Source organism: Phascolarctos cinereus, unplaced genomic scaffold (assembly GCF_003287225.1).
Source record: "Phascolarctos cinereus isolate Bilbo 61053 unplaced genomic scaffold, phaCin_HiC Scaffold_7;HRSCAF=346, whole genome shotgun sequence".
Taxonomy (NCBI): Eukaryota; Metazoa; Chordata; class Mammalia; order Diprotodontia; family Phascolarctidae; genus Phascolarctos; species Phascolarctos cinereus.
This window is the reverse complement of record NW_027556180.1, coordinates 91,605,240-91,632,793: the sequence shown is the minus strand read 5'-3', so window position 1 is coordinate 91,632,793 and position 27,554 is coordinate 91,605,240. Positions and strand designations below refer to the sequence as shown.

The window sequence follows — 27,554 nt, the reverse complement described above, 5'->3', positions numbered from 1 at the left end:
TATGATATTTGGGAAACATGCTATCTTATTTTTTGAAAAAAAAAATTGTGCCTTTTGAGTATCTAGTTGCACCTTCCACTTCCTTCCTGCCTCCCTCCCTCCCCACTTTTCCATCTGCACACTATTGCCTAATTCCTTGGGACAACTTTGACTTAATGTATTCCTCAATGATTAAAGTGCTCCCACCACTTCATACCCTTCTTATTCCAGTGATTCTTTTGTCATTGTTCAAACTCCTGTTTCAGTCCCCTCTCTACCTGCTCTTTTGTTCTCTTCCGATTTTAAAGCTATTCACCTTTTCCACTGTGCTCTCTGGAATGCCTCCTCCATAGTTAACAAGCTGGCTTTCATCTTAAACCTTTTCCTTTCTCCTTCCTTACAGCTTTTTGTACTCACTGAGATCTGGCTTCCTCCTGATGACATAACTTCCCATACTACCCTTTCCAGCGCTACACTTTTACTAATACCCTGATTGACTGTTCTTGGTGGGGGAGTTAGAATACTCCTCGCTCGCTGTCAGACTGGACCTGTAGTTTGCCTTCTGTTTTTAATACTCCTGCTCTGTTTTCTTACATAACATTTGTTACAGGATATTATTCAAGATTATTTAGTTCATTGTGTTTTTCTGGGAAAGTGATATGATTCTTGAATTATCTTAGCATTCATATATTTATTGTCGCTTTGTCTTGTTTCAAACTAGTGTTTTTTTCAAATGTTTTATTTTGTCATATTAGCTTTATTTCTATGCTTTTTGAGTTCTAAATCTTGCATTCTCTCTTTTAGAGTCTTTTCCCTTTTTAGAGGTATTCTCTGGCATGTGTTTTAAATTGTCTTTTTTTCTTACTGATTCTTCATTGATGGCCTTGATTTTTACCCTAAATTCTGCCCTAATTTCCATTCTGATTTCTTCTTCTAAATCTTTTGTTTCTCTTAGGAACTTTTTAAGGGTTTCTTGATGCATTTTATTATTTCTGAGGTTCCATGAAATATTCTGCCTTTCCTTTTTCTTTTGGGATTTTGAGATTGTTTTCCTTTGCTTCATAATATCTGTTCATTGTTGGCTTTTCTATATTGCTTCATTTTTTTCCCTTTATCTCCTGCTGAGTTCATCTTTTAGGGGGCTGGGTTCATATCTAGCCTTTCTGTCTTGGCATTGTTTTCTTCATATAGTGTTAGGTCAGGTCAGGTCATCTCATTGCTTGTCTCATTCCCTAGGGGAAAGGAGTGGGGAGAGGAATAAGTATTTATATAATACCTCCTCTATGCCAGGTACTGCATTACTACTTTACAAATACTATCTCATTTGATCCTCACAACAACCCTGGGAGGTAGATGCTATTAGTATTCCCATTTTCCAGTTGAAGAAACTGAAGCAGAGGCTAAGTGATTTGCCCAGGATCACATAGCTGGTCTAAGTGTCTGAAGCTGGATTTGAACTTGGGTATCCTTGACTCCACATTCAGCTCTCTATCAACTGTACAACCTAGCTGCTTCACGTAGCCCTAGTAGCGTCTATGTATAGCTCTTGTTTTTTCCTGTCCATATACCAGGACTGCTCATTTTCCATTACCTACTCGTGATAGGACCGCTGTTTTCTTGACTAAGGGTCCCTGAGGAAGGGGGACTTGCAGGTGAGGCACCTGGATACTGAAAGGACATGATTTTTTTTTTAAAACAGAGAGTAGGACAGTATGTTTCCCAGATCATTTCCTGAAGATTTTCACCATTCCTTCCATACAACATGATTGGCCCCAGCTTCCCTGATGCAACTTTTTGGCATTGGGGCACAAAAAACCTAGCCTACTATATAGTCTGTGCCTCTCAGACTTATTGGTTGCCTAAGATCACGTGACTTGCTGAACCATGATTATATACTGACCAGACACATTTCTGGATTGAGATGAGGTAGAGCATGTCCAGGGAAACTAAGTACCATTGTATCCTTGCTGTATGTCCTTGCTGTGTTTGAACTAAGTGAACGTCCTCTCTTCTGTCACTTACAAATGTTTCATTTCATCCCAGCATTGAACTTAAACTAAGAGGAAACTGGGGTTAGCCAGAATCCTGCCTGCAACGCTAATCTTGTTAAAGATGTGTGCTGTTGGGTCCAAGTGAATTCTAGGTGAATGGAAGCTCGCCGAGGACATTATTGCAGTTGTCAACTATATCCTCCCCTTTCCTTAAAAAAAAATGCCTCCTCTTCTAGATGTTTTTGGAATTGCTGAGTTTCTCTTACCCCAGTTGCTTACCTTCTCGGTCATGAGACAAGGCAAGCTCAAATCTCTCCCCAGTTAGATGGAGGAGAGAGCACCTTCATTGTTGCTCAGAAGGTACAGTGACCACCTGTAGGTAAAGCTTAAAATGCAGGCCTCTCACGTGTGTGTAGTGTATATGGGATCAGTAGGTTTTATTGTTTATGGTTGAATTTCCTCGTGTTGAGTGCTTTTTTTGTTTTTAGATATTGGAGCTGGGCATTCATCTGAGAAGCAACTGTTCATTCCACTGCCTAGAAGCTTAGACCTTTTCATTTTAGAAAGACTTCATTGTTATCAAATATGTCTATATCTCTGTTCACACGTTTTTAGTAAGAAATGTAATTATTTGTAACTTTTTCTATATCCTAAATGCATTAAGGATGTAATTGTTTCTGCCAGTTTCTAAGAATAGATAGCCTGTATATCCTCATGTAGATATATGATAAATTATTCTTATTAATTCACTTTTCTCCCAGCTTGCCTACTCTTTCCTTTTCCCTTTTTCCTTGCAGTATGGTATAGAGGAAAGAACTCTGGACTTGAAGTCAGAAGAACTGGATTTGAGTCCCAGCTGTGCCATTTATTAGCTGTGTGACCTTGGGGTAAGTTACTTAACTACTCTGACCCCCAGTTAATAGTAGCACACATTTTTTACATTTTGTAAAGTGCTTGTGTATCTCTAATTATCATCTTTTATAGGTAACAACTGATTTTGTTGAACTTAGTTTTTTTAAAATTACATTTCAATATTCTCTTTACTACATTGTGCTGTATCTCAGTTTGTAATGTGGGAATAAAAATATTTGATCTGCTTACTTAAAAGGGATGTTCTTATTTTGTGTGCTCCGTAACCCTATATAAATAACTATATAAGTAACTATATAAATATTGGCTGCTATTATACTTATGTTTTCTTAGTTAAAAAATATATATATATAAAATTGTTTTTAATTAAAATGCTTGAGAATACTGCATTTCTTACATATTTTTTATCATAAACTACTTGTTCCCCAGTGTTCCTTAATGAACACTTTACTCTTACCATTCTTCATTCTCTTCTGATCCTTATTCATGTTCTTATATATCTGTGTATGTATATATATACACATATATATGCTTGTGCATGTGTGTGTCTATAGATTATAAGTCTCATAGTTGCAATCAACATGTATATCTTACTCTATTTTTTTTCACTTAATGTTATTTTAAAAGAAAATCTTTTCACATATGGACGTACTTGTCATTATTAGTAGCTTTATAGTATTTCATTATACTGCTATACCAATTTGTTTTACCATTCTACCATTGTGAAATATTTGTGTTGTTCCAGGTTTTTTTGCTATTACAAATATTACTACTATGAATATATTTGTAAATTTAATTTTTTTCCTTTTGGGTTTTTTCCTTGTGCAAAGATTAGAACTTAAAAAAATTAGTTACTGTGCCTTGTAAAAGTGGATGTTGAACAAAAATGTTTGTTGAATGAATGAATGAATGAATTACTCTCTTGAGAGTAAGTTACCAACAGTGCCACCAACAATATAGCTGCACTTCTCTCATCCCTAATGCCATTGGAATTTGTTATTTGTATTTATTTTTGCTAATTCAAATAGGTATATATGAGTACTTGAAATCTCTCTAAATTTCCATGTCTTTTATTGCTAGTGGAGAAGTAGGATTCACAGGGGGTTAGAGAGCCAACCATAGAGTCAAGTAAACCTTTCTGCATGACCACAAACAAGTTGCTTAACCTCTCAATGATCCTGATACTCACTGCCTATACATAAAAAATTGTTGAGTTGTGTTGGCAGAGGGAGTTGCTACATTGGGACTGGGAGTTTCCTGTATCAGTGAGATCATCAGGGTTAGGGGTTGGAGGGTCCTATTCCTCCTCCCCGCTCCTCCCCCCAAAAAAGCATTGTTAAACCATTTTTTTGCATCTGATGTTTCTTGCTGTTAAGTATAGAACTTTGTACAGATCCATGATAAAATTGAATTTCTCCTGGTTTATTTAGAAAATATATGTGCTGTTTTTGGGATACATGATACATTTGACTGTGGCTGTAGATGTGTCTGTGTCTGTATGTATTGGGGGAGGGAGGAATTTGGCCCTTTTTAAAATACTTTGTAACCATTTGTATATTGCTAACAACTTTGTGAGAAGTTTTTATTCATTTTGCAGATAAAGAAAATAGTCCAATTTTTCCAACTGATACATGGTGAAAAAGAATTGAAAGTTTTGAGTGGCCTCGAGTTCCTCCTTCCTTTAGCTGAAGAACTCTTGCTGCAATCATCTTTATTGTTCATAGTGGTTATTGTGGCCACCATTACTGTCCAGGGCCCTCTACTTGGTGGAATATTATCAATGGAAGGCTTCTACCAGTTGCAGGACAGGAACTGTTATGACAGAATACCTGGAATCTCTGGAAAGAGAAGTCCTCAAAGAAACTGGTAGACTGTGTTGGAGAAACACTTTTTTTATCCAGTTGTTAAATACAGACTACAGCTATAGACTGCAGCTTCCTTCCTTTATTTATGTTTGGAGGGTGAGAGGAGTTGTACCGTGACTGACAAAATCACAATCATTGAAATTATGAAATTAAGGTTTACAGAGTTATCCATGCTTAACTGTAGTCCTATAGGGAAGGTAGTGCAAGTATAATTCCCATTCTAATTGAGGAAATTGAAGCTTCAAGTGTTTTAACTTGTCCTTGGTCACAATGAAAAAGCCCTTTAAGAGTCAAGCAGAAAACTCCAGATCCCCAGATGAGGGGAACCGTATGCAATTATGGTACCAGGAATGTTTTTTAGATCATAGTGTAGTAGAAAGGGTGCTGACTTTGAAATTAGAACTGAGGTTCTTAATATCAGTTTCACAGACCTTCCAAGGGTTTCGTAGATATACTTCAAGGGTTGAGAGGGAAGGGAACTAACTTGGATGGGAGAAAAAAATTACATATTTATTTTCATTAGCCTCTGGAAGGGAAAACTAGGTTGTATAACAGATAGAGCACTGGGGTTGGAATTGGGAAGACTCATCTTCATGAGTTCTGTTCTGGTCTCAGATACTTACTGACTGTGTGACCTTTGGCAAGTCACTTAACCCTTTTGCCTCAGTTCCTCATCTGCAAAATGAATTGAGAGAAGGAAATGGCAAACCACTCCAGTGTCTTTGCTAAGAAATCCTCAAATGGGATTTTGAAGAATCAGAGATGACTGAAGTTGACTGAACAGCAGCAACAAAAATCCTTTGAAAATGAGTGTTTCCCTCAATTATCTTCAATTATTTTCAAACCATGGTTATTTCTGAGGCCACAAATGATGCTTCTAGAAGCTATCAAAAATATTGCTAAAGATTAAACAGCTTTGCAGTCTAAGATGGGATCCTGCTGGCTCAGTTCCCCCATTATGTTCCTTTGAAAAGGAATGTTACCCACCTGACTATTCCCGAGTCTGTCTGTGAAGTGAATTTGATACTGCATCATTGGGAAACTGAATTATCTGAATCGAAACAGAGTTAAGGAAGTTTTATCCTGTCATGTCTGGGACCTGCAGTCTTTTCTGTCAGATTTGTTTCTTCCAGACTGCAGGCCATTCACCTATAGTTGATAGCAACCAGCAGGTACCAGCCAAGGTTCCCCCTTCCCCCATTGTTCCCTGGATGCAGCCTGTGCTCAGTTCCAGTCAACCTCCTCTTTGGGACCCCTCGAGGCAGGGACAGCTCTACTCCCTTGACAGCAGGAAGCAGTTTCAGAAGCCAAGACCTTCGCCCCTTATCCCCAAAGAATTTGGGTCTCATTTGTTTGAGGGGGGAATGATGGGGTTGGGATCTGGACCCCAGAAAGGAAAAGCCCTGGAGTTTCCAACCTTGCCAAATCTCTGGCATTCCCTGAGGCTATAATCCCATCAACTGGCCTTTCATTGTGGCTATGCCCAATCTCCCAATTCTCTGTTACCCTTAACCTAGCCTAGCCCTCCATTGTCTTACCTCCCTATGGCCCCCGGGCTGCTTCCCACCCTTAATCCTAGCTAGGCTCCATTCTCCTTTGGCCACATGGTCCAGGTCCCTGGCATTCTATTACCTCACAGTCCCTACAGACTACCTGGCCACTCCTAGATCTCTTCCACAGCCTCTCTGTATGTGAGGTCCATCTTGTCTCCATTAAGTTGCTCAGATTCTTATAATCTAGCCACTGCCCAGATTCTTATAATCTAGCCAATAGCTCACTAATATTCAGACTCCTTAAGAGTCTGCCGTATATGACGGATGTTTTAATAAACCTTGTCTTTGGCTGAAAAAAAACCCCCGATTAAACAGCTTTGGGCAAGAAAATTGGAGACTCAGAGACATAGTCAGTGTCTCCATCGCTGGCAATAATTTAAAAACAAAACACTGATTCACTGTGGGCAGGGTGTTGCCATGTTCTGTCTGTTATGCCCCCATCTACCTTTTCGCTGTTACCTCTGTCAGATTTCTGCCATCACTCCTGTGAAGAAGTCTTTTACTGGTCTCTCTGCTGGCATTGTGTGTGCTTTCCTTGTCTCTTGCATTTTATTCACTCCTGCATTTCTATTGGTTGGGGTGTTCAGGAAGCAAATGGTCTCTACGGTTCTAGTTTTCTTTCTAAAGATATTTCTAATTCTTCTTTATTATTAATGTCAGTTCCTGAATGGTTATTTCATGTATGGTAAACTCAAATTTGCAGGCATCCTGAGCTCCATTGGTCTTTGGAATACATTTTGTTCTCTTTTGTATTTTCTAGTGAGTACAGAATAGTCTTGCATTATTTGAATGTCTTTTTTGTTTTTTTAAATTTAGAAGTCTTTCTCCTGCTTGATTGTAGAATTTGTTATTTCTGAATTGAATTGTTAAATTTAACCACTATGTGTCTTGAAGTTTGCAGCTTTGGGTTTTTTTCTGGAGGTGATCTGTGAATTCTTTCAATTGAAATTTCATATTCTATGTTCAGAAGTTCTGGAGAGTTCTCTTATTTCCTTCATTACAGTTTTAAGTTTTGGTTTTGGTTTTTTTTTTTTGTTCTGTTGTGTTCTTCTAGGAGATGTGAGGTGCTTAGGCTGTTTCTATGTAACCTTTCTTTGGCATCAATATGTTTTGCTTGCGTAGGGAGTAGATTTTCTATTAATGTTATTGTTTTTTGCTTCTCTTCTTCTAGGTTGTCCTTTACTTCTGTTGTTCACTCATTTGTTTCTTTGGAGATGCTTGTCATTGCAAATTCCAGTTTTTCTATTTTGCCTCTTATTTTTGCTGTGCATGCTATAAATTCTGCTCACATAATTCTCATTTCTCTTTTGAACCATTCAGGAACATAATGTTGTGGTTCCATGTTCTCAAATTCCACAAGACTAGCTGTTTCATCAAGTGTTGGATTATTTTCCTTAGTTTTGCAGTATTTATTCATATATCCTTGAACTTGTTTACTAAATCTGGAGACCATTGTTCCTTATGTTGTTACTGTTTTTCCTATTGATGTATCTGTTTATGTTCAAGGTTTTTAAATTTTCTTCTTCCTGATATCTTTGGTAATTTGCCTTCCCCCTTCCACCTCCCCCCCCCTTTTATTTTGCTTTCTGACCCCTCCTCTAATTGTGATTTCCTTGGAGGCTAGATCTCTAAACATCTCAGCTTTCTCTCGTGCTGGGTAATTCATAGCTCAACAGCCTAGGTCTCTGCCCCAATTGACTTTTGGGTGGTCAGAGCTGATGCTAGATGTATGTTATAGTCTTTCCCTCTGGCTAGGTAGAGTGCTAGAGATATCCCTGCCATGCACACAATGTCCTGTCCTGCTCACTCTGTACCTTAATTCATTGGCCCAGCGCAGATAGTCTGGAGCTTTGCAGCACTGTACTGTGGGGATATCTGCCCTAGCACCAACAATTCAGATCTTTGCAATATTGCTACTATGAGATTTGGCCCTTGGAAGCCTTTTGCTCTTGAGCCACTGTGGCTGTCTGGTTGTTGTGGTCAGGAGCCAGGGTCTCCATGGCACTGGAAAAAGGTTAGGGGGGCTGAAGTGTGTGGGGTGAGTTTTGTTGTAAGCCTGGGTCACTTTGGGTCACGTGCTGACTTCTACTCCCCTGAGTTAACCAAACCCCCTCTCCCCACCCTGTATTTTTGAGGTTTAGAATACTCAGTCTGAAGGATTCTTGTATTGTCTCAGGATAGTTCTAGAGACTAAGGTCTGGGGTGTTTCAGGTTGAGTGCCACCCCACTCGGGCTGGGCACTGATTCAGGCTGAGCTTTCAAGGTCCCTGCTGTAGGTCTTCAGCCACCAGGGAACTTTCTTAAGGGAGCCATCCATTCTCTCTGCTTCTGGATTATAGAGCATTGCCTCTGGCCCATCTCTGGGAGCACAATAGGAAGCTGCCAGCTTGTTTGCCTGAGCTGGTGCTGGCTTTTCAGACAGATCCCTTTGTGTAGTTCTGGGTGGAAGAAATAACTTACAGGAGTTTCTCCTTCAATTTCTTGATCACAGTTTGGTCTGGTACAACTCTTAGGTTTTTGTAGAATAGATGTGGTTGAGCTAAATTGCCTGCCTCCATTTAGACAACTATCTGGAGCACAAGTCCGCCAAGGACACAAGTCCTCTCTCTTTTCTTGGCACAAAGCTTGGTTATTATAATTACCCAGCATCAAGTTTTGATTTTTTGTTGTTGTTTTTTTCATTTACATTGTTGTCATGGTGCATATTGTTTTACTGGTTCTGCTTGTTTCACTTTATATCAGTTGATACTTGTATAAGTCTCCCTATGCTCCTTGGTGTTCTTAATATTCATTATTTCTTAGCACAGTAATTTTTTTTGCTACTGTCATGTGTCACAATTTGTTTATCCAGTTGGTGTAACTCCTTTATTTTAAAGAGGAGATTGTAGCCCTAAGAGATCAATACAGAATTATCAAGCACCTCCTGTGTGGTGCAGCTGGGATGTGAACCAAAGCGTTCTGACTCCAGATATAGTGAAGGAAAGAGCAGAGTCAAAGATAACCCCAAGGTGATTTGTGTGCTACAGATGGAAATGCTAAATTCAGAGAAGGAAAAGCAGATTTAATGAGAAAGATCATAAGCTTGATTTTGAACATGTTGAATTTCAGGATAGAGATGTCCTATAGACATGGAGATATGAGTCAGGATATTTAGATTTGAGAGTTGTCTTCCAGGTGGTTGAAGCCATAGGAATAAATGAGATTGCCAAAGGAGAGTATAGCTAGAGAAAAGAAGGCAAATTTTTCAGAACGGTAGTATTTAGGGCATTGTGAAGGGGAGGAGGAGCCAGCAAAGGAAAGAAGAAACAATAGAAACAAAAAAAAAATTAGATTAAAAAAGACATATTGTCCGAATTATGATATTCCAGCTTGATTGGCAATTCCATTGAATTATTTTGGATAGATCCTGCAGATGGACATTGATGCAGACAGGAATAATGAATTATAAGATTTCCAGACTTTTTTTTTTCCCCTGAGAGAGGAGGTGTCCTATATCAAGAAGGCAGGGTAAAACGTGGGAGAGGGCAGAGGAGAATGACTTCTCTATTAGCTAAAAATGAGCAAAAGAGAATAGCCTCAACTAGTAGTCTGAAAAAGCTCAGTTTTTCCTATTCTGTTTTGAATTTTCCTACTTTACTGTTGTATTGTCGTTCAGTCATTTCAGTTATGTGTGGCTCTTCATGATCTCTTTTGGGGTTTTCTTGGCAAAGATACTTAGTTTGCCATTCCTTTTCCAGCTCATTTTACAGATAAGGAGATTGAGGCAAACAGAGTTAAATGACTTGCCTATAGTCACATAGCCAGTAAGCATCTGAGGCCTGATTTGAACTTGGGAACATGAGTCTTCATGACTCCAGGCCCAGCACTCTATCCATTGCACCACCTACTTTCCTATGGGTTCCCTTCAACTTGCTATGATAGCTTATGGTTTTGTGTGGCAGTAGAAGATTTACTTACTTTTAGGAAAAACATCTCAGTTTTTCTCAGTTGGATCAGTATTAAAAAAAAAAATTGTGTGGTGAGTTGCCCAAGTTGATGAAATCACAGGTTCTCCTCTCCCTTCTTCTACTCCCTCCTCTTTTGTGATGATTTTTTTTCTTTTTAAAATTAATTTATTTTTGATTTTCAACATTCACTTCCACAAGATTTTGAGTTCCAAATTTTCTTCCCATCTTGTCCCTCCCCCCACCCCAAGATGGCATGCATTCTGAATACCCCTTCCCCCTAATCTGCCCTCCCTTCTGTCTTACACCCCACCCCCCCTTATCCCTTTCCCATTCAGTTTTCTGGTAGGGCAGGATAGATTTCTATACCTCATTTCCTGTATATTTTATTTCTCAGTTGCATGTGAAAACAATTTTTTTTAACAATTATTTTTAAAGCTTTGGGTTCCAAATTCTCTCCCTTCCTCCCTCCCCACGCACTCTCACTGAGAAGGCAAGCAACTCCATACCGGTTATACACGTATAGTCATGGAAGACACTTCCATAGTAGTCATGTTGTGAAAAACTAAGTATATTTCCCTTAATCCTATCCCGTCCACCCCTCCACTTATTCTGGTCTCTCTTTTGATGCTGTCCCTCCTTAGACGTGTTTGCTTCTGATTGCCCCTCCCCCAATCTGCCCTCCACTCGGTCATCATCCTGCTCTCTTGTCCTTTTTCCCCCCTATTTTCCTGTAGGGTAAGATAGATTTCCATACCTAATCTAGTGTGTTTGTTTTTCCCTCCTTAAGCCAAATTTAATGGGAATAAGATTCACTCATTCCCTCTCACCTTCTCCCATTTCCCTTGCATTGTAAAAGCCTTTTCTTGTCTGTTTTATGTGAGATAATTTTGTTTGTGTGTTTGTTTTGTCAAGGCAATTGGGGTTAAGTGACTTGTCCAGAGTCACACAGCTAGTGAGTGTTATGTGTTTGAGGTCGGATTTGAACTCAGGTCCTCCTGACTCTAAGGCTGGTGCTGTATCCACTGCATCACCTAGCTGCCCCAGGGTGGGTGATTCTTGGTTGTAATCCTATCTTTTTTGCCCTCCGGAATATTATATTCCAAGCCCTGCAGTCCCTTAATGTAGAAGCTGCTAAATCTTGTGTTATCCTGATTGTGTTTCCACAATCCTTAAATTGTTTCTTTCTGGCTGCTTGCAATATTTTCTCCTTGACCTGGGAACTCAGGAATTGGCTAAATTTCTAGTAGTTTTCCTTTGGATCTCTTCAGGAGGATTGTGGATTCTTTCAATTTCTGTGTTGCCCTCTGTTCTAAAATACCAGGCAGTTTTCCTTGATAATTTCTTGAATATGATGTCTAGGATCTTTTGATATGGTTTCAGATAGTCCAATAATTTTAAATTATCTCTCCTGGATCTCTTTTCCAGGTCAGTTGTTTTCCAGAGTATTTACATTTTCTTCTATTTTTCATTCTTTTGATTAGTTTACAGTGCCTTGATTCTCAAATCACTAGCTTCCAATTCTCCATTCTAATTTTAAGGAATATTTCTTCAGTAAGCTTTTGACTTCCTTTTCCATTGGCCAATTTGCTCTTTAGGACATTCTCTCCTCATTGCTTTTGACCTCTTTGCCATTTGTTAGGCTATTTTTAAGGTGTTATTTTCTTCAGTATTTTTTTGGCTCTTTTAGCAAGCTGTTGACTTGTTTTTCATGATTTCTTGCATCACTCTCATTTCCCTTCCCAGTTTTTCCTCTGCTTCTCTTACTTGCTTCTCAAAATCCTTTTAGCTCTTCTATGCCTGAACCCATCATATTTTCTTGGAGGCTTTAGATGTAGGAGCTTTGACTTTTGTCTTCTTCTTCTTGTATGTTTTGATCTTCTTTGTTACCAAAAAAAGATTCTATGGTCTGACTTTTGTTTGTGCAGTTTGTTAAGGTAGGGGTCTGCTTCCAGCGTGGAGAATGTACTGTCCCAAGCTTCAGGTTTCGGCAGCTGTTTCAGAGATACTTCTAGGATCTGTAAATTTTCAGTTCTTCCAAGGTGTATGAGAAGGGTTTACTCCTTTCCTGGCCTGTGCTCTGGTCTGTGAGGGACCGCAAGCACTCTTTTCTGCCTTGGAACTGTGAGGAGGATTACCTGTGCACCACCACTATAAGCTCCACCACGCCAGCACTCTTCCTCACCTTAGGACAGCCACCCAGATCTGTGACCCCGATCCAAGCACAGACAAAGCAAGGGAATCCTGCACCAGCAAAGAGATCCCTGCAATCCCCCTGTGATCAGTCACTTGATTCCCCCTTAGTCTGTGGGCTGGAAGCTGTAGAAGCAGCCACTGCCCCATGGCTGCGTGCTGGGACTGGGCCTGGGACCTAGCTTCTCTCTCACCACAGTCTCAGACTTTTCCTACTGACCTTCTAAGTTGTCTTTGGCATTCGTGGGTTGAGAAGTCTAGAAATTGCCACAGCTGCCTGGGATTCAGTCTTCTGAGGCCTGCTCCAGGTTTTCCTGCGTGCCTACTCCAAACTGTGATCCTCTCTCCACCCAGCGTGATAGACCTTTCCAAGCAACCATCCAGGTTGTCTCGGGCTGGAAATTTGTTTCACTCTTTTTATGTTCGCTGCTAGAATTTGTTATAGCCATTTTTACAGGTATTTGGAGGGGTTTGGGGGAGAGCTCAAGCAAGTCACTGCTTTTACTCTGCCATCACTTGTTTTTAGCTATGTACCTAGTAGGTTGAGAGGTGTGTGAACCCAGTTCTTTGCTAACTCCAAGTTCATCACTCTTTCCCTTAGGCCACCCCTCCTCCTAAAACAATCAATACCTTCTAAATTAGGGCAGCTGGGTGGTGCAGTGACAGAGCAGTATGCCTAGAGTTCAGGAAGACCTGAATTCAAATCCAACCTCAGACACTTGCTAGCTGTATGATCCTGGGCAAGTCACTTCACGCTGTTTACTTCAGTTTCCTCATCTGTAAAATGAGCTGGAGAGGGAAATGGAAAACCAAAACACTCCCAAGGGGGGTCATGAAGAGTTGGACATGACTGAAAAACAATTAAACAACAATCTTCCATATTGCCACATTGAATTAGTTTAACTATTGAATAACATTAATTAGTGTAAAGTCATTATTTGGTTTGCTTATGTCAGGGTAGGTGGCCTCTTTTAATGTGTCTCTGTGTGTTTTAGGTGTTTTTGGAGCAATTCTTCATTGATTGATTACAAACTACATATAGCTATGGATACTTATCAGACTGTTAAAGGCAGTAAAATAAAGACAATGAAGACTACGATGTCTGTCAAAAAAGTAAGTGCATGGTTATCTTTTTAATGAAATTCATAGCCTTCTGTGGCCAGAAAAGTCCTTAGCTATACAACCTTTTCATTTCACAGTTGATATAGTTCGGGACCTAAGTGATTGTAATTTCCATATGACTACATAGCTGGTTAGAGGCAAAGCTGGAATTAGAGCTCAGGTGTCTTGATTTAGAGTATGGTGTACTTTCCCTTATATCATGCAGTTAAACTTTTGGTTAGTTTTTGAGCAAATTCTTTATAATGCAAAGAATCTATAATTTACCATTGCTGTTGTTATAGGATTCTTCACTTTGGTTTCAGTAACAGATAGATTCATTAAAAATTGATAACTTCATTAAAACTTTCATCAGCCTTTTAATTTCTGCACTAATCACTGGATAAGTTGGAAATCCAAAGGAAATTCAAAACTCTAAACTTTGTTGGTGGGAATTTTTAAGATTTTAATTCTTCTTCCTCTCAACTTTCTTGGTTGTTTCATGAAAATTAAGGCCATTAATCTGTCATATCCATGATGTACTCTCATTTTTACCGCATTTGATTGATTTTTGTTGCTTCTGTCTTCTGATCCTTTCTTCTGGTATAAGGAAGAAATATTTTATTTTCTGAAGCCAGTCTGGCCCACCTATACCTTAAATCCTACATCTTATTTTCTCTGCTATTTAACTCCCACATCTGTCTCCTGCTTCACTAGTGTTTTCTACCTTAAAACAGGAAAGATAATATAGTGAGAAGGTTACTGGATTTAGTCAGAAAGCCTGGGTTCAAGTCTTTGATCTTTCAGTTAATGGACTTCTGATTTTGAGTAAGTCACTTCAGTTTCTGAAACTGTTTCCTTTTTTGTAAAACTGAGACAGGTATAAAATACAGTATTTAGATAATTCTTTACAGTTTGCAGAGCCCTTCATAATCATTATTTCAGTTTATCCTCATAGCAATTCTGGGAGGTAGATTGTGTATGTGTAATCTCATCTATAGCTTATAGATGAGGAATCTTAAGTTTGGAGATGGTGATTTGCCAGAGGTCACACAGCTGGTAAGTGGCAGAGCTGGACCTATAGAAACCCACATCTTCTGATTACAAATCTAGCTAGCCCACTAAACCAAAACTGCTCCTAATAGTAGCTTGCCATTTCTACAGTTCTATAGGCCATCTAGGTTATTGTGAGTTAGGGTGATGTCTGCTCCAAGCACATGAAGACTTCCCCCAGCAAAATTGGCAGATGAGAATAATTTGTTCTAGCAGCCATGAAGGTGGCTGAATCAGACACTGTGGAGAGCTTAGAACTTGGTTAGACATCAAAGATGCCAAGGCTATTCACTGCATCCCAGACCAAAGTCAGTTGTCTTGACTTTTGTCAGTTTGTCTTGACTTGCTACTGATCTTTGATGACTCTGAAAGAAAGAGCGAGGCTGGCGACTTACCCAGCTATGCCTTACTTCAATCCAGCTGACGCTCAAGTCAGGCATCGCTGTGTGATGTCACTGGTCCTCTTCAAAGGCTGAACAACAGCAACAACAAAGCTCTGTATAAATGTTAGATGTTGCTATTCAAACATGCATGCATTTTCTTTATCCTTAAGTAATTTCCCTAGCTGTGATCCTATATCTGTTTCTTTTGCTGCAAGCTTTTGGAGTCTTTGATCTGTTAAAAATTTTTCCACCTTCAGTCTTCCTGTTCTTAACAAGCCTATATTAAGAGAGCTAGCCTTGAAACCAGAAAGACCTGACTCTTCTGTTCTGCCTCTGTTATGTACCGTCTGTGTGACCTTGGGCAAGTCTCTTTCTCTTGAAAGTTAATTTCATTCAAGAAGCAGTGAGGTGTAATTGTTAGAGCGCTGTTTTTGGAATCAGGAAGCCCTACATTCAAGTTCTGCCTCTGAAACATTCATGTTTTGTGATTCTGAGGTTACTTCCCAGTGCTTCAGAGAATTATCTAAGACTACAAGGTGCACAACAGCTGATGATCTGCATTGGCAGAGGGAATTCCCCTGCCAGGAGTTGTATATTCACTAATGAAATCACAGGTCTGTTAAAAAAATTACTTTAGTATATAATGATAGCTGATAATTATAGAGCACTTTAACATTTATAAAGTACACTTACGTGCCACTTATGTCATTTGAGGCTTTCTAAATTTTTTGGCCTTTTCTCAATCATCTTTCTCCTTTTAAATCATTTGATACTATCAATCATCCTTTATTTGATAGGATCATAGAATGTCAGATTTGGAAGCCACCTCACAGGTCCACTCTTCTTTCCTAATATATTAAATTGCTCTATGATATCTTTAAGAAATGGACATTTAGCCTCTGTTTGAAATTCTCTAGGGGAAGAGGAATAGGGCTAATCTATTTCAGTTATTAGTAAATTTTTTCTTTATATTGAGCTGTAATGCATAAACTTTTGGAAAAGTCTCTACTTCATTGATTTCTATGGTATTACACTGTCCTAGTTCTTTTACCTCTGTGACATTTTTGTTTCTTTTGGCAGTGGTTTTTCTTCCTATTCCCAGCCATTGATTATGATAATTCCCCAGTATATTGATTTGTTTTTGTCTTTCTTTTCTCTCATGTAGAAGGCTTATCTGTTCTTATAATTTCATCTGCCACCTTTTTGTGGATAATTCTTAATTTTGTATTCAACTTGAATGTCCTGCTCTCACCTCAAACTCAACCTGCTCAAAATAAAATTTCTCATATTCTCCTAATAAACCATATTCTCTTCCCATTAATAATGTCACTAATGCTAGTGTAACAGTCTCTTCGAGTAGAAACTTTGGCATCCCTTTTGACTTTACCTTTTTTTTTGTCTACTGTATCTGAACTGTCAGAAGTTCTTCTTAATTCTTCCTTAGAAATATCTTGAACTCTCTCATTTTTCACTGCCCCTAACATACTTGGTTAATGGCAAGGATTATATTGACTACTTTTGTATCTAGTAGTCATCATCGTCATCATCTTCATTATCGTCATCTGTTGTTAGATATATATAGTACTTTAAGGTTTGCCAGACTCTTCACATACATTATCTCATTTTGTTCTTATAACCCTGTGGCTCAGTTACTGTTACTATTTTCAATTTACAGAAGAGGAAACTGAAACTGTGAGAGACCAAGTGACTTGTCAGGCCAGGGGAGCATAGGTAGTAAATGTTTGAAGCTTAGATTGGTATCCTTGGCTTTTAGTACAGTGTTGGGCACATAGTAAATGCCTAATAAATTCTCTTTCTAGTTAGTTACCAAGCATTTATTAGGTGCTTACTATGTGCCAGGCACTATGGTAAGGATTAGGAATACAAAGAAAAAAACAAAAAATGATCCCAGCCCTCGCATTCTATTGGAGCTAACAGCATAGAGAAAACTATGTACATGCAAGATATAGATAGCTTAATTGGGAAGCATTCTTGGGGGGAAGGAATTAGCAGACGGACCCTGGGAAGGATCTTGTATAGAAAGGAGGATTTGAACTTGAAGGAAGCCAGGTGGTAGAGGTAAGTGAGAGAGAGAATTCTAGACTTGCTAGACCCGCAGTGTAAAGGTAGGGATTCAGGAGATAAGGGTATTGTGTGCAATTTGCAGTAAACAAGCTGGTGTTGTTGGATGATAGATTATGTGGAGAGAAATAAAGTAGAAGACTGAAAAGGTAGGAAGCGACCAAGTTATGAAGGGCTTTAAGAGCCAGAGGATTTTATATCTGATGCTTGAGGTAATAAAGAGCCACTAGAGTTTATCTTCTGGCATGCTTATTACATTTGTGTTTTTTCTTTTTTCTTTTGTATTTATTTAGTATTTTATTTTCCCCCAGTTACATGTAAAAACAATTTTTAATATTTGTTTTTAAAACTTTGAGTTCCAAATTCTCTCCCTTCTTTCCTTCTACCCCCCCATTTAGAAAGCAAGCAATTTGATATAGGTTATACATATGTAGTCATGCAAAACATATCCGTAATAGTCATGTTGTGAAGGAAAACAGACAAAAAAAAAACTAATGAAAAATAAAGTTAAAAAAAGTCTTGGATCACTGAATTGCTGAGAATAGCTAAGTCATTCATAGCGATATAATAGCTGTGTATAGCTATAATAGCTACATATAATCAGTTTTCAGATGAAAACTAAACACAGTACAGTACACAATACATTTCGCTTTGCATCAGGCCATGTAGGTTTTTTTTTACAGGTTTTTCTGAGAGCATCCTGCTCATCAGTATCTTACAGTACAATAGTATTCCATCATAATCACATACCACAGCTTGTTCAGCCATTCCCTGATTGTTGTGCATCCCCTCAATTTCTAATTCTTTACTCCCAGAAAAGAGCTACTGTAAATATTTTTGTACATATAGGTCCTTTTCCTTTTTGGTTTTTATTTCTTTTGGCATACACACCTCGTGGTGGTATTGCTGGATCAGAGGGTATGCATGATTTTACAATCTTTAGGGCATAATTCCAAATTGTTCCATAGAATGGTTGAAACAGTTCACAGCTCCACCCACAGTGCATTGATGTCTCATTTATCCCACATTCCATCCAACATTTATCATTTATCTTTTGTGTCCTATTAGACAATCTAATAGGTATGAGGTAGTACCTCAGAATTGTTTTAATTTGCATTTCTCCAATCAGTAATGAGTTAGAATATTTTTATATGACTATAGATAGCTTTGATTATTTCATCTGAAAACTGATTATATATTTTGATCATTTATCAACTGGGGAATGGCTTGCTAATTACATTTGTAAAAGCATTTTTAACTTCTTTGGCTTTTTAATTCTGGCTTCATTTCTTCCAGAAATTCTAGTTGACTTTGTGTCCAATCTGTGTTTTTCTTTGACGCTTTGCTTTTAGTTGTTTTGGAGCCGTTCTCTTCTGGGTTTGTATCTTGAGCATTTCTGTCACCACAGAGAATGGGAAGAGAAAAAGCATTTATTAAGCACCTAATATGTGCCAAGCTTTGTGCTAAGCACTTTACAAATATTATCTCATTTGATGTCCTCACAACAGCCCTGTGAAGTAGGTGCAATGATTATCCTCATTTTACATTTGAGGAAACTGAGGCAAACAGGTTAAGTGACTTGCCCATGGTCACATAGCTAGTAAGCAACTGAGATCTAGTACCATGCCCAGTGCTCTATTCACTGCACTATTTAAAAGCTATTATTGGCAGCTTTTTATGGTGTAATTCTTTCTTTCTTTCTTTTTTTTCTTTTTTACTAATTCTTCTAGCCTACTTTCTTACTTGGACATTTTGTTAGGGCCAGGTTCTGCATATTTATGGAGAGAATGCATAGTTTGGTCCTGCTACTCTTTTCTTGAGATGTTGTGTTATTTCAGGATCTCAGGAATACTTCAGCCATGGACCCGCAAGTTTTCACTGCTCCCAGAGTGGGCTGATCCAGAACAGTGTCTGACCAATGTTCCCCTAGTCTGAATTCTCAAGTTTCTGATTTGGGTTTTCCTCAGAGCAAAAGGCCTATTGGCTTACCCTGTTTGGAATTTTTCAGTAGACTGTTGTTGGACATGACTATCAGCTCTGCAGGTTCAAAGTGACAGAATTTTCGAGTTTCTCTTTGATCTGGGATTCCTGATGTTATTATTCCTCTGTAGGCTTTAACCTGACTAGGAGCTAGCAATGGAACTCTACTCTGTTCCTGAGGTCCAAGACACACAGCTGCTTCTTGCTTCTGAGCTTGCTCTTTGCTTGGTACACAGACTCAGGCTCTCACCTGCTTCTTACCCTTGAATGTTACATGTAGTCACAGGTCACCTTTTCAGTCAGCTCTGGATCTATGACCTAAAACTGGGTAATAGGAGAAAGAACTGACAGATGGTACCTGTTCCTGTACCCTACACAAGAGTAGGCCCCTCTATACTGGATCTGGGACCTCTTCTTTCTCAGTGTACATGTAGCCTTTCGTTATGCTAGAATGCTATATACATATGGTGCATTCCTGGCTAGACCTAATCTCCAGGGTCCTGTCTGTTCTCCTCTTGTCCTCTAAGGTACTAGGGAAGATGGGTGGGGGAAGACTTTTTGGGAAGGATCATGAGTTCTGTTTTGGACATGTTGAATTTAAGATGTCTACCAGACATCCAGTTTGAGATATCTGAAAGGCAGTTGGAAATGTGAGATTGGGTCAGCAGAGAGAGTCAGAGGAAAGGTAGATCTGAGAATCATTGGCATAGAGATGGTAATTGAATCTATGGAAATTGGGGAGATCAGCCATTGAAGTAGTATAGAGGGAGAATAAGAAAAGCACCTGCGACAGAACCCTGAGGGACAGCTATGGTTAGATGATCCAGCAAAGGGGACAAGGAACAGTCAGATAAGAGGAGAACAAGGAGAGAATTGTGTCCAGAAAACCTAGAGAGAAGAGAGCATCAAGGAGGAGGGGGTGGCAGTGTCAAAGGCTACAGAAAGGTCCAGGAGAATGAGGCTTGAGAAAAGGCCATTGAATTCAGCAACTAAGAGATCAGTGATAACTTTGGAGAGAGCGGTTTTGGTGGAATGATAAAGTCAGAAGCCAGATTATAAGATATTTAGAAAAAAGTGGGAGGAGAGAAAATGGAGACTCCTGGATTATAAACACCCTTTTCAAGGAGTTTAGCTGCAAAGGGCAGAAAAGATATAGGATGATAACAGGGACAGAAAGATCAAGTGAGGGTTTTTTCAGGATGAGAAGATATGGATGGGTGTTTCTATAGGCAATAGGAAAGGAGCTAGTAGAGAAGGAAAGATTGGAAATAAGTAATAGAATGGGGATGACAGAGGGAGCAATTTGTTGGAGGAGATGGGATAGAATAGGATTGCTTGATCAAGTAGAGGTCTTAGCCTGATAAGATTAAGGCCACTTCATCATGTGAGACAGAGGTGAAGGAAGATGTAGTGGCAGAAAGAATTTGAGTGAGGGAGATGAAAAAGAGAAGAGAAAGGGGAGCTCATGGTGAATGGCCTCAGTTTTTCAGTAAAATGAGATAAGAATTTCATCTGAGAGTGGGAATAGGAAGAACCATGTCAGATTTGAGGAAGGATGAAAAAATCTTAAAGAGCCACTGTGGAGAATGGGATAGTGAGTTGATGAGGCAGGTTTAGAAGGAGCAGCAGTAAGGGCCCACTTGAGGTTGTGTAACTTAAGTTTGCAGTGGAGGCGGTCAGAACGGTTGTATGATTTTCTCCACTTGCACTCAGTAGTACCTGTGTAGGAGCAAGGGTGACAAACAGTGGGAGAGGTCCAAGGTGATACCATAATTGGCAATATGATAAGGGTCAAGAGATTCAAGATAAGAGGTCAGTGTGGAGTTGAACTGGTTCACGAAGAAGTCAGGGAAAAAAGAGGAGAGAGTGGCTAGTACCCTGGAGATGGCCTGGAAGAGAATTGAAGGGTCAAGCGATCAGAGGTCATAGTGCAGATGAAGACTAAGATTTTGTAAGGGAAGCCAGAGGAGGAGGTGAAAACTCAATAGATTAGTTGAATAAGGGGATTTCAGAATTTTAGAACATGGAGGTAGTACATTTGTGGGTGATGGCAAGATCAAAGGTTGTCTTTGGATGTGGCTGAGGTGGGATGGAGTAGCATCTCATGGGAAGTGAATAGGTTGAGAAACTGAGTGATTAGGGTATTTGAGGGAGAGTCAGTATGTATGTTTAAGTCTTTACGTGAAGGCAGGAGTTGATGAGAGAAAAATTGTAAATGGGATATCAAACTCATTGAGGAAGGAAAGGGCCCTCTCTGACTTCCCTAAGATTCCCCCCCCCCCCAGTCTAGCCAAGAGGAGCCTAAAATATCTAGCTCCAGTTTTCTAGGCAGCTAGAAGAATTTATTCATTATTAATTATTTAGTGTATTGTCTCCATTTATAGTTTTAACTTGCCAGAAGTACACATGATCAGAACAATAAGTTAGTGATTTTTCTTTAGTCCAAATGTTTGATTATATACAAAATTAAAGATGACACTATCTGACTGTGAAATTTGACAAAGTAGCTCACATGAGGGTCTGGTAGCAGGTGAATATTAGTAGTACCACTGGATTTTTTAATCACTGCTGTCTTTCTAGTCTAATGGTAGACTCCTGTGCAACCTTAGTGATCATCTGGTTCCACCCACTTATCTTAGTGGTGAGAAAATTGGAGCTTAGAAATAAGAAATCTTAATCCAGAGCCACCAAAGGCAGTTAATGGCAGAACAGGTGCCAGAACCCATAGCTGAAGACTCCTAGTCTAGTTTGTCTGAGCGCACTTAACTCCTTGTCACAATATAATATAAACTCAGAGCAGAACCTGTTTCTTTTTCTTTTTCTTTTTTTTTTAAATCCTCCATGCCCAACGGAGTGCCTGGCATGTATTAGGTGCTTAAAAGTTCTGGACTTGGAGTCAACAAGACCTGAGTTCAAATTCTCCTTCAAGCACTTTCTAGCTGTGTTACCCTGAACAAATCACTTAGATGCTCTCAGCTTCAGTTTCCTAATCTATAAAATGGGGGTAGCACTTAACTCAAAGGGTTGTTGTGAGGATCAAATGAGATGACACATATGAAAGATTGTGAAGCCTTAAAGCACTATATATGCTAACTCTTATTGTTATATTGCTTCATACTACAGTTATTTTATACACATATCTCTTATATCCTAGATTGTTAGCTTCTTGAGGGCAGAGGTCTTTTTATTTTCATTATTTCCCCATAGCACTTAGCATAGAGTACCTTGTACATATTAAATGTTCAATAAATATTTAATATGGGGATATCTAAAGTCAGAATGCTTTCATGGATTAGTTTGTTTTAAAATAAAATATATGGTTTCCTTTCAGAACTTCATTGAAGGTATACTCCAGTCTATAAAGTCTTTGTTACAGAGCCAAAAGGAATTATGCAGTGTGTCAACAGAAGAATGCTTAAAGCCAGAGGGACAAGCCAATATGATTGAGGTTTGACATTACTACTTTCTAAACACCTAATTAGATGTACACAAGAAAGGACTGAATATTTTTATTTTTTAAAAGTCATCTCTGTTGAATCTAGCATTAAATACTTGAATGTATTGCAAGTAAGACCGTAGAAGACTAAATTTGGTCTTTCCTTTCTGTAAGAAGTCAGTAAAATAGAATTCTTTGTAAATCACTGAGAATTGTGCTACTTATAATATTGTCACCCTGTTGAAAAAAATGTTTAAAGGCAATATGCTTTTGCAGTATATCTCTTCAAGTGTTTTTGGTTTTAAATCTTATATAAAAAAACTGAATTTTTCACTAATAGTAGCAACTGGTAGGGTTGGGGTGTGAACTGGATGGTTGATTTTATCAACTGCTACTATGGATATTCCTTCCACTGATGCACATTGGCAAACTCTCCGATTTAGAGTTATAGAGAATTACTTGGGAGTACTGAAGGACTAAGAGACATTCCCATGGTCACAGAGCAAGAATATGTACATACACACCTACATAGATACATATACCTAAATACATATGCATATGCATATACATACGTACAATATACCTACACACATATATACATACATGCGTGCGTATGTGCGTAAGTGTGTGTGTGTATCTGTATTTGTATCTGAATTTTCACCTAGGTCTTTCTGACCATTGATCCAGTGGGCCATGCTGTCTCTCAGTAGCTTAAATAACATAAATAATTCCCCCTTGAAGTAATTATTAAGAGTTTTTTCTCTGACTCTTCCCTTAGATAAAGTGAGCAGATTTATACAAAACAAAACCTGGTACATACTCTGTGTCTATGGCCAAAGTGGAGGGGAGGCATTACAAGGTTATTGAACTAAGTTATTGATGTTCGGAGGGTCAGCCTAGGAATTTTAAGTGGAGTGAGAAAGAAGATTAATGTGATTATTGGAGGACCAGTCAGAAGAGGCAGCCCAATTGTGGAATTCCTTGGGAAAGAGGCAGTTCAGAAGTACAGGATTATGGTTTAGTCAGTAAGTAATTTGGGAGAAGAGAGAGCTAGACAAGATAGGAGGAAAGAGGAAGAAATGAATCTTTTACTTTATTCTTTATTCTGTTGAGGGGGGAGAGTGTGTTCTTTAGAGACTTTTGGTAAAACCATATAGAACTTTAAAGTACTAGCTAGTACAGCCTGATAACCTGATCCTTTAATGTTCATAAAATTGTGATCATCTTAAGATCCTTCTGTTTCTATCTAAGATTGTGGTATAAGACATTCAGAATCACATTTGAAAAATCATTATCTTGCAATAAGCAATAAAATTTTTCTGCTTAATGGGCTTCTGACCTTCTTTTAAGCTCTCCCCTGTCCTGATCTGACAATTAGGAAAATTTCAGCTTAGCAGAATTTTATTTTTTTTCCAGGTTACCTTTCTAGGTTTCAATGAAGAAACAGACGCTGGTCATATGCAGGTAAATAAAATGTGGAATGTGAAAAGCAGCCTTTATAAATCGTCTCAACAAGCTTTGTGATGCCATGAAAATGTTCATATCATTATAGTATACCATTATCTCTAATTCTTAAAACTGAAACTTGATTTTTAAAAGAGAATGCCTTGGAACTTTTGTACTTACAACATGTTCATTTGAATTTTCCTCTCATGGAAAAAGTAGTCATAGTAATCATAGTCACAAAAGTAATCTGAATTGGGCTGCAGTTCACAGGCTGATTTTTCTTCTTCACTTCAAATTATACATGATGGGAAGGTAAAAAATTATGATTTTTAAAAAAATGGTGGTTTTGATAAAATACTTTATCTCAATCTTATGCATTTTGACTTTTAAGTAGTATAAGTACACAATATTAATTTTATAAGATTAATTATTATCCATTTCCACATTTTTGGCCTGATTTAGTCCAGAATAATTTTTGTTAGGATTACAGTGAAGGGATTGAATGTCACCTATGTTATAGCAAAACAATTTAGTATGTATGTGCTATGTATATTCTTTTGATTTCACAACTCTATTTACTGAATTTGAGTTAACTTTGGGCTTTCTTTTATGATATCAGAGTTGCTCTGAGCTTGAGGAAATATATGTAACCCGTATATTTTTTAGCTTAATGTATGTATTATGTATGTTTTCATATATACTTATTTCTGGCATTAGAATGTAAGCTCATTAAGAGTAGGGATTGTTTCATTCTTTGTACTTTTATCCCTAGGGTCTAGCACCCTGGAATATAGTAAGCACTTAATAAATTCTTGTTGCTTTATTAATTGACCAGGGTCACATAGCTATTAAGTGTCTCAGGCTAGATTTGAACTGAGGTCTTCCTGACTTTAAGTGTAGTGCCCTTCCCACTACTCTGTGGTGCCTCTCATAAATAATTTTGCATGTTGACAACTGTTGGCTCAAATTTATAAACACTGGGCAGTATAGATAAAAATTTAAGTTAAGTGTATTTTTAAAAATTCTTTGAAAGTTGGTTTTCCATAGATTTTTTTAAACTAGTTTACCTATTATGTTATATTTTTATCTGTTAACCAAATACTCTATATTTTCAAGTTTAGGGACCAAATTAAGCATTCTCTCATTCTTTTTCTGTGTGTTTTTAAAATTAGGATTTAACTACAATTTCTGTGGAACTCCCAGATCTTCTGAATTCTATTCACTTCCGCAATCTAAGTGAAAATGAAATTATTCTTCTGAAGGATATGAATAAGTTATCAGAAACAAATGCTAACCCTCAAAAACAGGTAAATATAGTTTTAAAAAATGTATTCATTTTCACAAGCATTTAGCTTTTCCCTTCCCTCTAACATATTGAACAATAAAAAGAAAAAGAAAACTTTTGTAACTTTTATAACAAATATGTGTTGTAGCAAAACAAATCCCTACATTAGCCATGTTGAAAGAATGTGTATCACATTATGCATTTTAAGTCCATGAACTCTTTGGCAGGAGATGGTTAGTGTGTTTCATCTTTAGTCCTCTGATTTACAATTGGTTTATCATTGTATTAATCGCTTCTAATATCTTTCAGTGTTGTTTTTTGTTACAGTGTTGTTATTATATAAATTGTTCTCCTAGTTTTGCATACTTCATTCTGTTATCAGTTTATAAAGGTCTTTCAGGTTTCCACTAAAACTGTTCATTTTGTCATTTCTTAAGCAAAATTTGTGAAAAAACCTGTCATAACTATTTTTGTATATATACATATATGTATGTGTGCATATATATATATATATATATATTTTTTTTTTTTCCTTTTTGTTTTGTCTCTTTGGTTTATAGGCCTAGTAGTGGTTGGGCTGGTTGAAAGGGTATGCATTGGTTTAGTGACTCTGGGGGCATAGTGCAAAGTTACTTTCCATAATGGCCAGGCCAATTCACAGTTCCACTAACAGTGCATTAATGCAGTGTTTTCCCAAAGCTCTTCCGTTTTCCTCTTTTGTCATTTTTGCCAATTTGGTTTAAGTTGTGTTTATTTGGTTATTAGTGAATGGTAGTATTTTTTCATATAATATTCACTTGATAGGTTGGAATTTTTTCTTTGGTAACTGTAGATTCATATCCCTTGACCATATTTATCTATTGGGAAAGGTTCTTTCTCTTATTCAATTTAAGTTACTCTTATATATGTCTTTGATATGAGACCTTCATCAGAGAAACTTGCGCAAAAATTTTCCCAGGTACCTTTTTCCCTTCTAATTTTAACAGCATTAGTTTTATTTGTGCAAAATTTTGTTAATTTTATATTATCAAAATTGCCCAGAATTTTTCGTATCGGAATTTATGTTTTTGACCAAAACATCATTGGTTTTTTATTTTTTTTCTTCAAGATATTCTTTTTTATTATTTTATTATTATTTTATTATTATTTTATTATTTACTTGTTTCAGTCATGTCTGATTTCATGATTTCATTTAGAGTTTTCTTGACAGAGGTACTGTAGTGGTTTGCCATTTCCTTCTCCAGCCTATTTTAAAGATGAGGAAACTGAGGCAGACAGAGTTAAGTGACTTGCTCAGGGTCACAGAGCTAGCTGGTAAATGTCTGAGGCTGGATTTGAGCTCAGGTCTTCCTGACTCCAGGCCTGGCATTCTATCCACTGTGCTGTCTAGTTGCTCAAGATTTTCTTAAGAAAATATTTATAAAGATTTGGAGTTAGTATCAAAGAATAGAAGTATTTTGACCAAAGAGAATAAATGAATAGTTTATATTAATTTTGAGTAGATGAGAAATTATATGACTATTACCCATTCCTTTGTATGTATACATCATGTTTTTGAATTTATGGCTCACCTTCTTCAAACATCTGTATATAGGTTATAGGCACTTAACTTCTCATAATATGTCCTCTATTTGCAATACATATTTTTATCTGTTTTAGGGTTTGTATTTAACCTCATCTCCCAGATAAAAGAGTCACATAAAGCCAGATGACTTAGGAATTTGTAATTTTAACATAGCATTTTATTTCTAAAATAAACATGGACATTAAAAAAAAGTTCGGATAGAGGATCAGCTCTAAAGAGCATAGGAAGCAATTACGTATTAATCAAGTATGTGATCTCTTTGTTATGCATCAGAATGAAGGATTTTATGTCTTGGAAATTTAGATATTTATAAAAAGTATTTTCAAAGATTCCTTTAAAAGTTATGCTTAGAGACTATGAGGTTGCATTTTTATTTGAGATCTTAAAAAAGCCCTCCTTTAATTTATAATCTCCTATTTCCTTTTTTTGACTCTTTGTTCTTATTTAATCTATAATGCATACCTGTGTATATATGCATGAACATAATGCATACACCTACCTACACACACACTTAACTTTAAGATCCATGCTTTCTATCATGATTTACACTTTATTCTCTTAAACACTGACATATCTGTAAAGTCTGTTTTCTTTGATTGACCTAATCTTAGGTATACTTTAAGGTGGTATATTCTAAACATTGTCATAGACTGTAATAACAGTAACATTTCTTAGTAAAATAAAGCTATGTAATAGCTGCTATTCAAATATCAGAGAACCATAGACCTGCCTTATGAGTTTAAATTTTAAATAAAGGCATAAAAATTTAAACTTAAAAGCTGCTACTTATTGATTTGAAGATTACTCTCCT

The 27,554-nt window shown here is 37.6% G+C and overlaps 1 protein-coding gene across 4 annotated transcripts in view; it reads left to right on the top strand.

Annotated features, from left to right (window-relative positions):
- AKAP11 (A-kinase anchoring protein 11) overlaps window positions 1-27,554 on the top strand; it is an 81,082-nt gene that overhangs the window by 20,203 nt on the left and 33,325 nt on the right. For 3 of the 4 annotated variants that reach the window (XM_078147612.1, XM_078147610.1, XM_020977018.2), the window contains 5 exons: window positions 2,768-2,857; window positions 13,391-13,508; window positions 22,323-22,439; window positions 23,844-23,891; window positions 25,046-25,180. In XM_078147612.1, the coding sequence (XP_078003738.1) occupies window positions 13,440-13,508; window positions 22,323-22,439; window positions 23,844-23,891; window positions 25,046-25,180 (369 nt within the window). In that variant the 5' untranslated portion in view covers window positions 2,768-2,857; window positions 13,391-13,439. The remainder of the gene's footprint in view (window positions 1-2,767; window positions 2,858-13,390; window positions 13,509-22,322; window positions 22,440-23,843; window positions 23,892-25,045; window positions 25,181-27,554) is intronic. The other variant, XM_078147613.1, reaches the window with a different exon arrangement.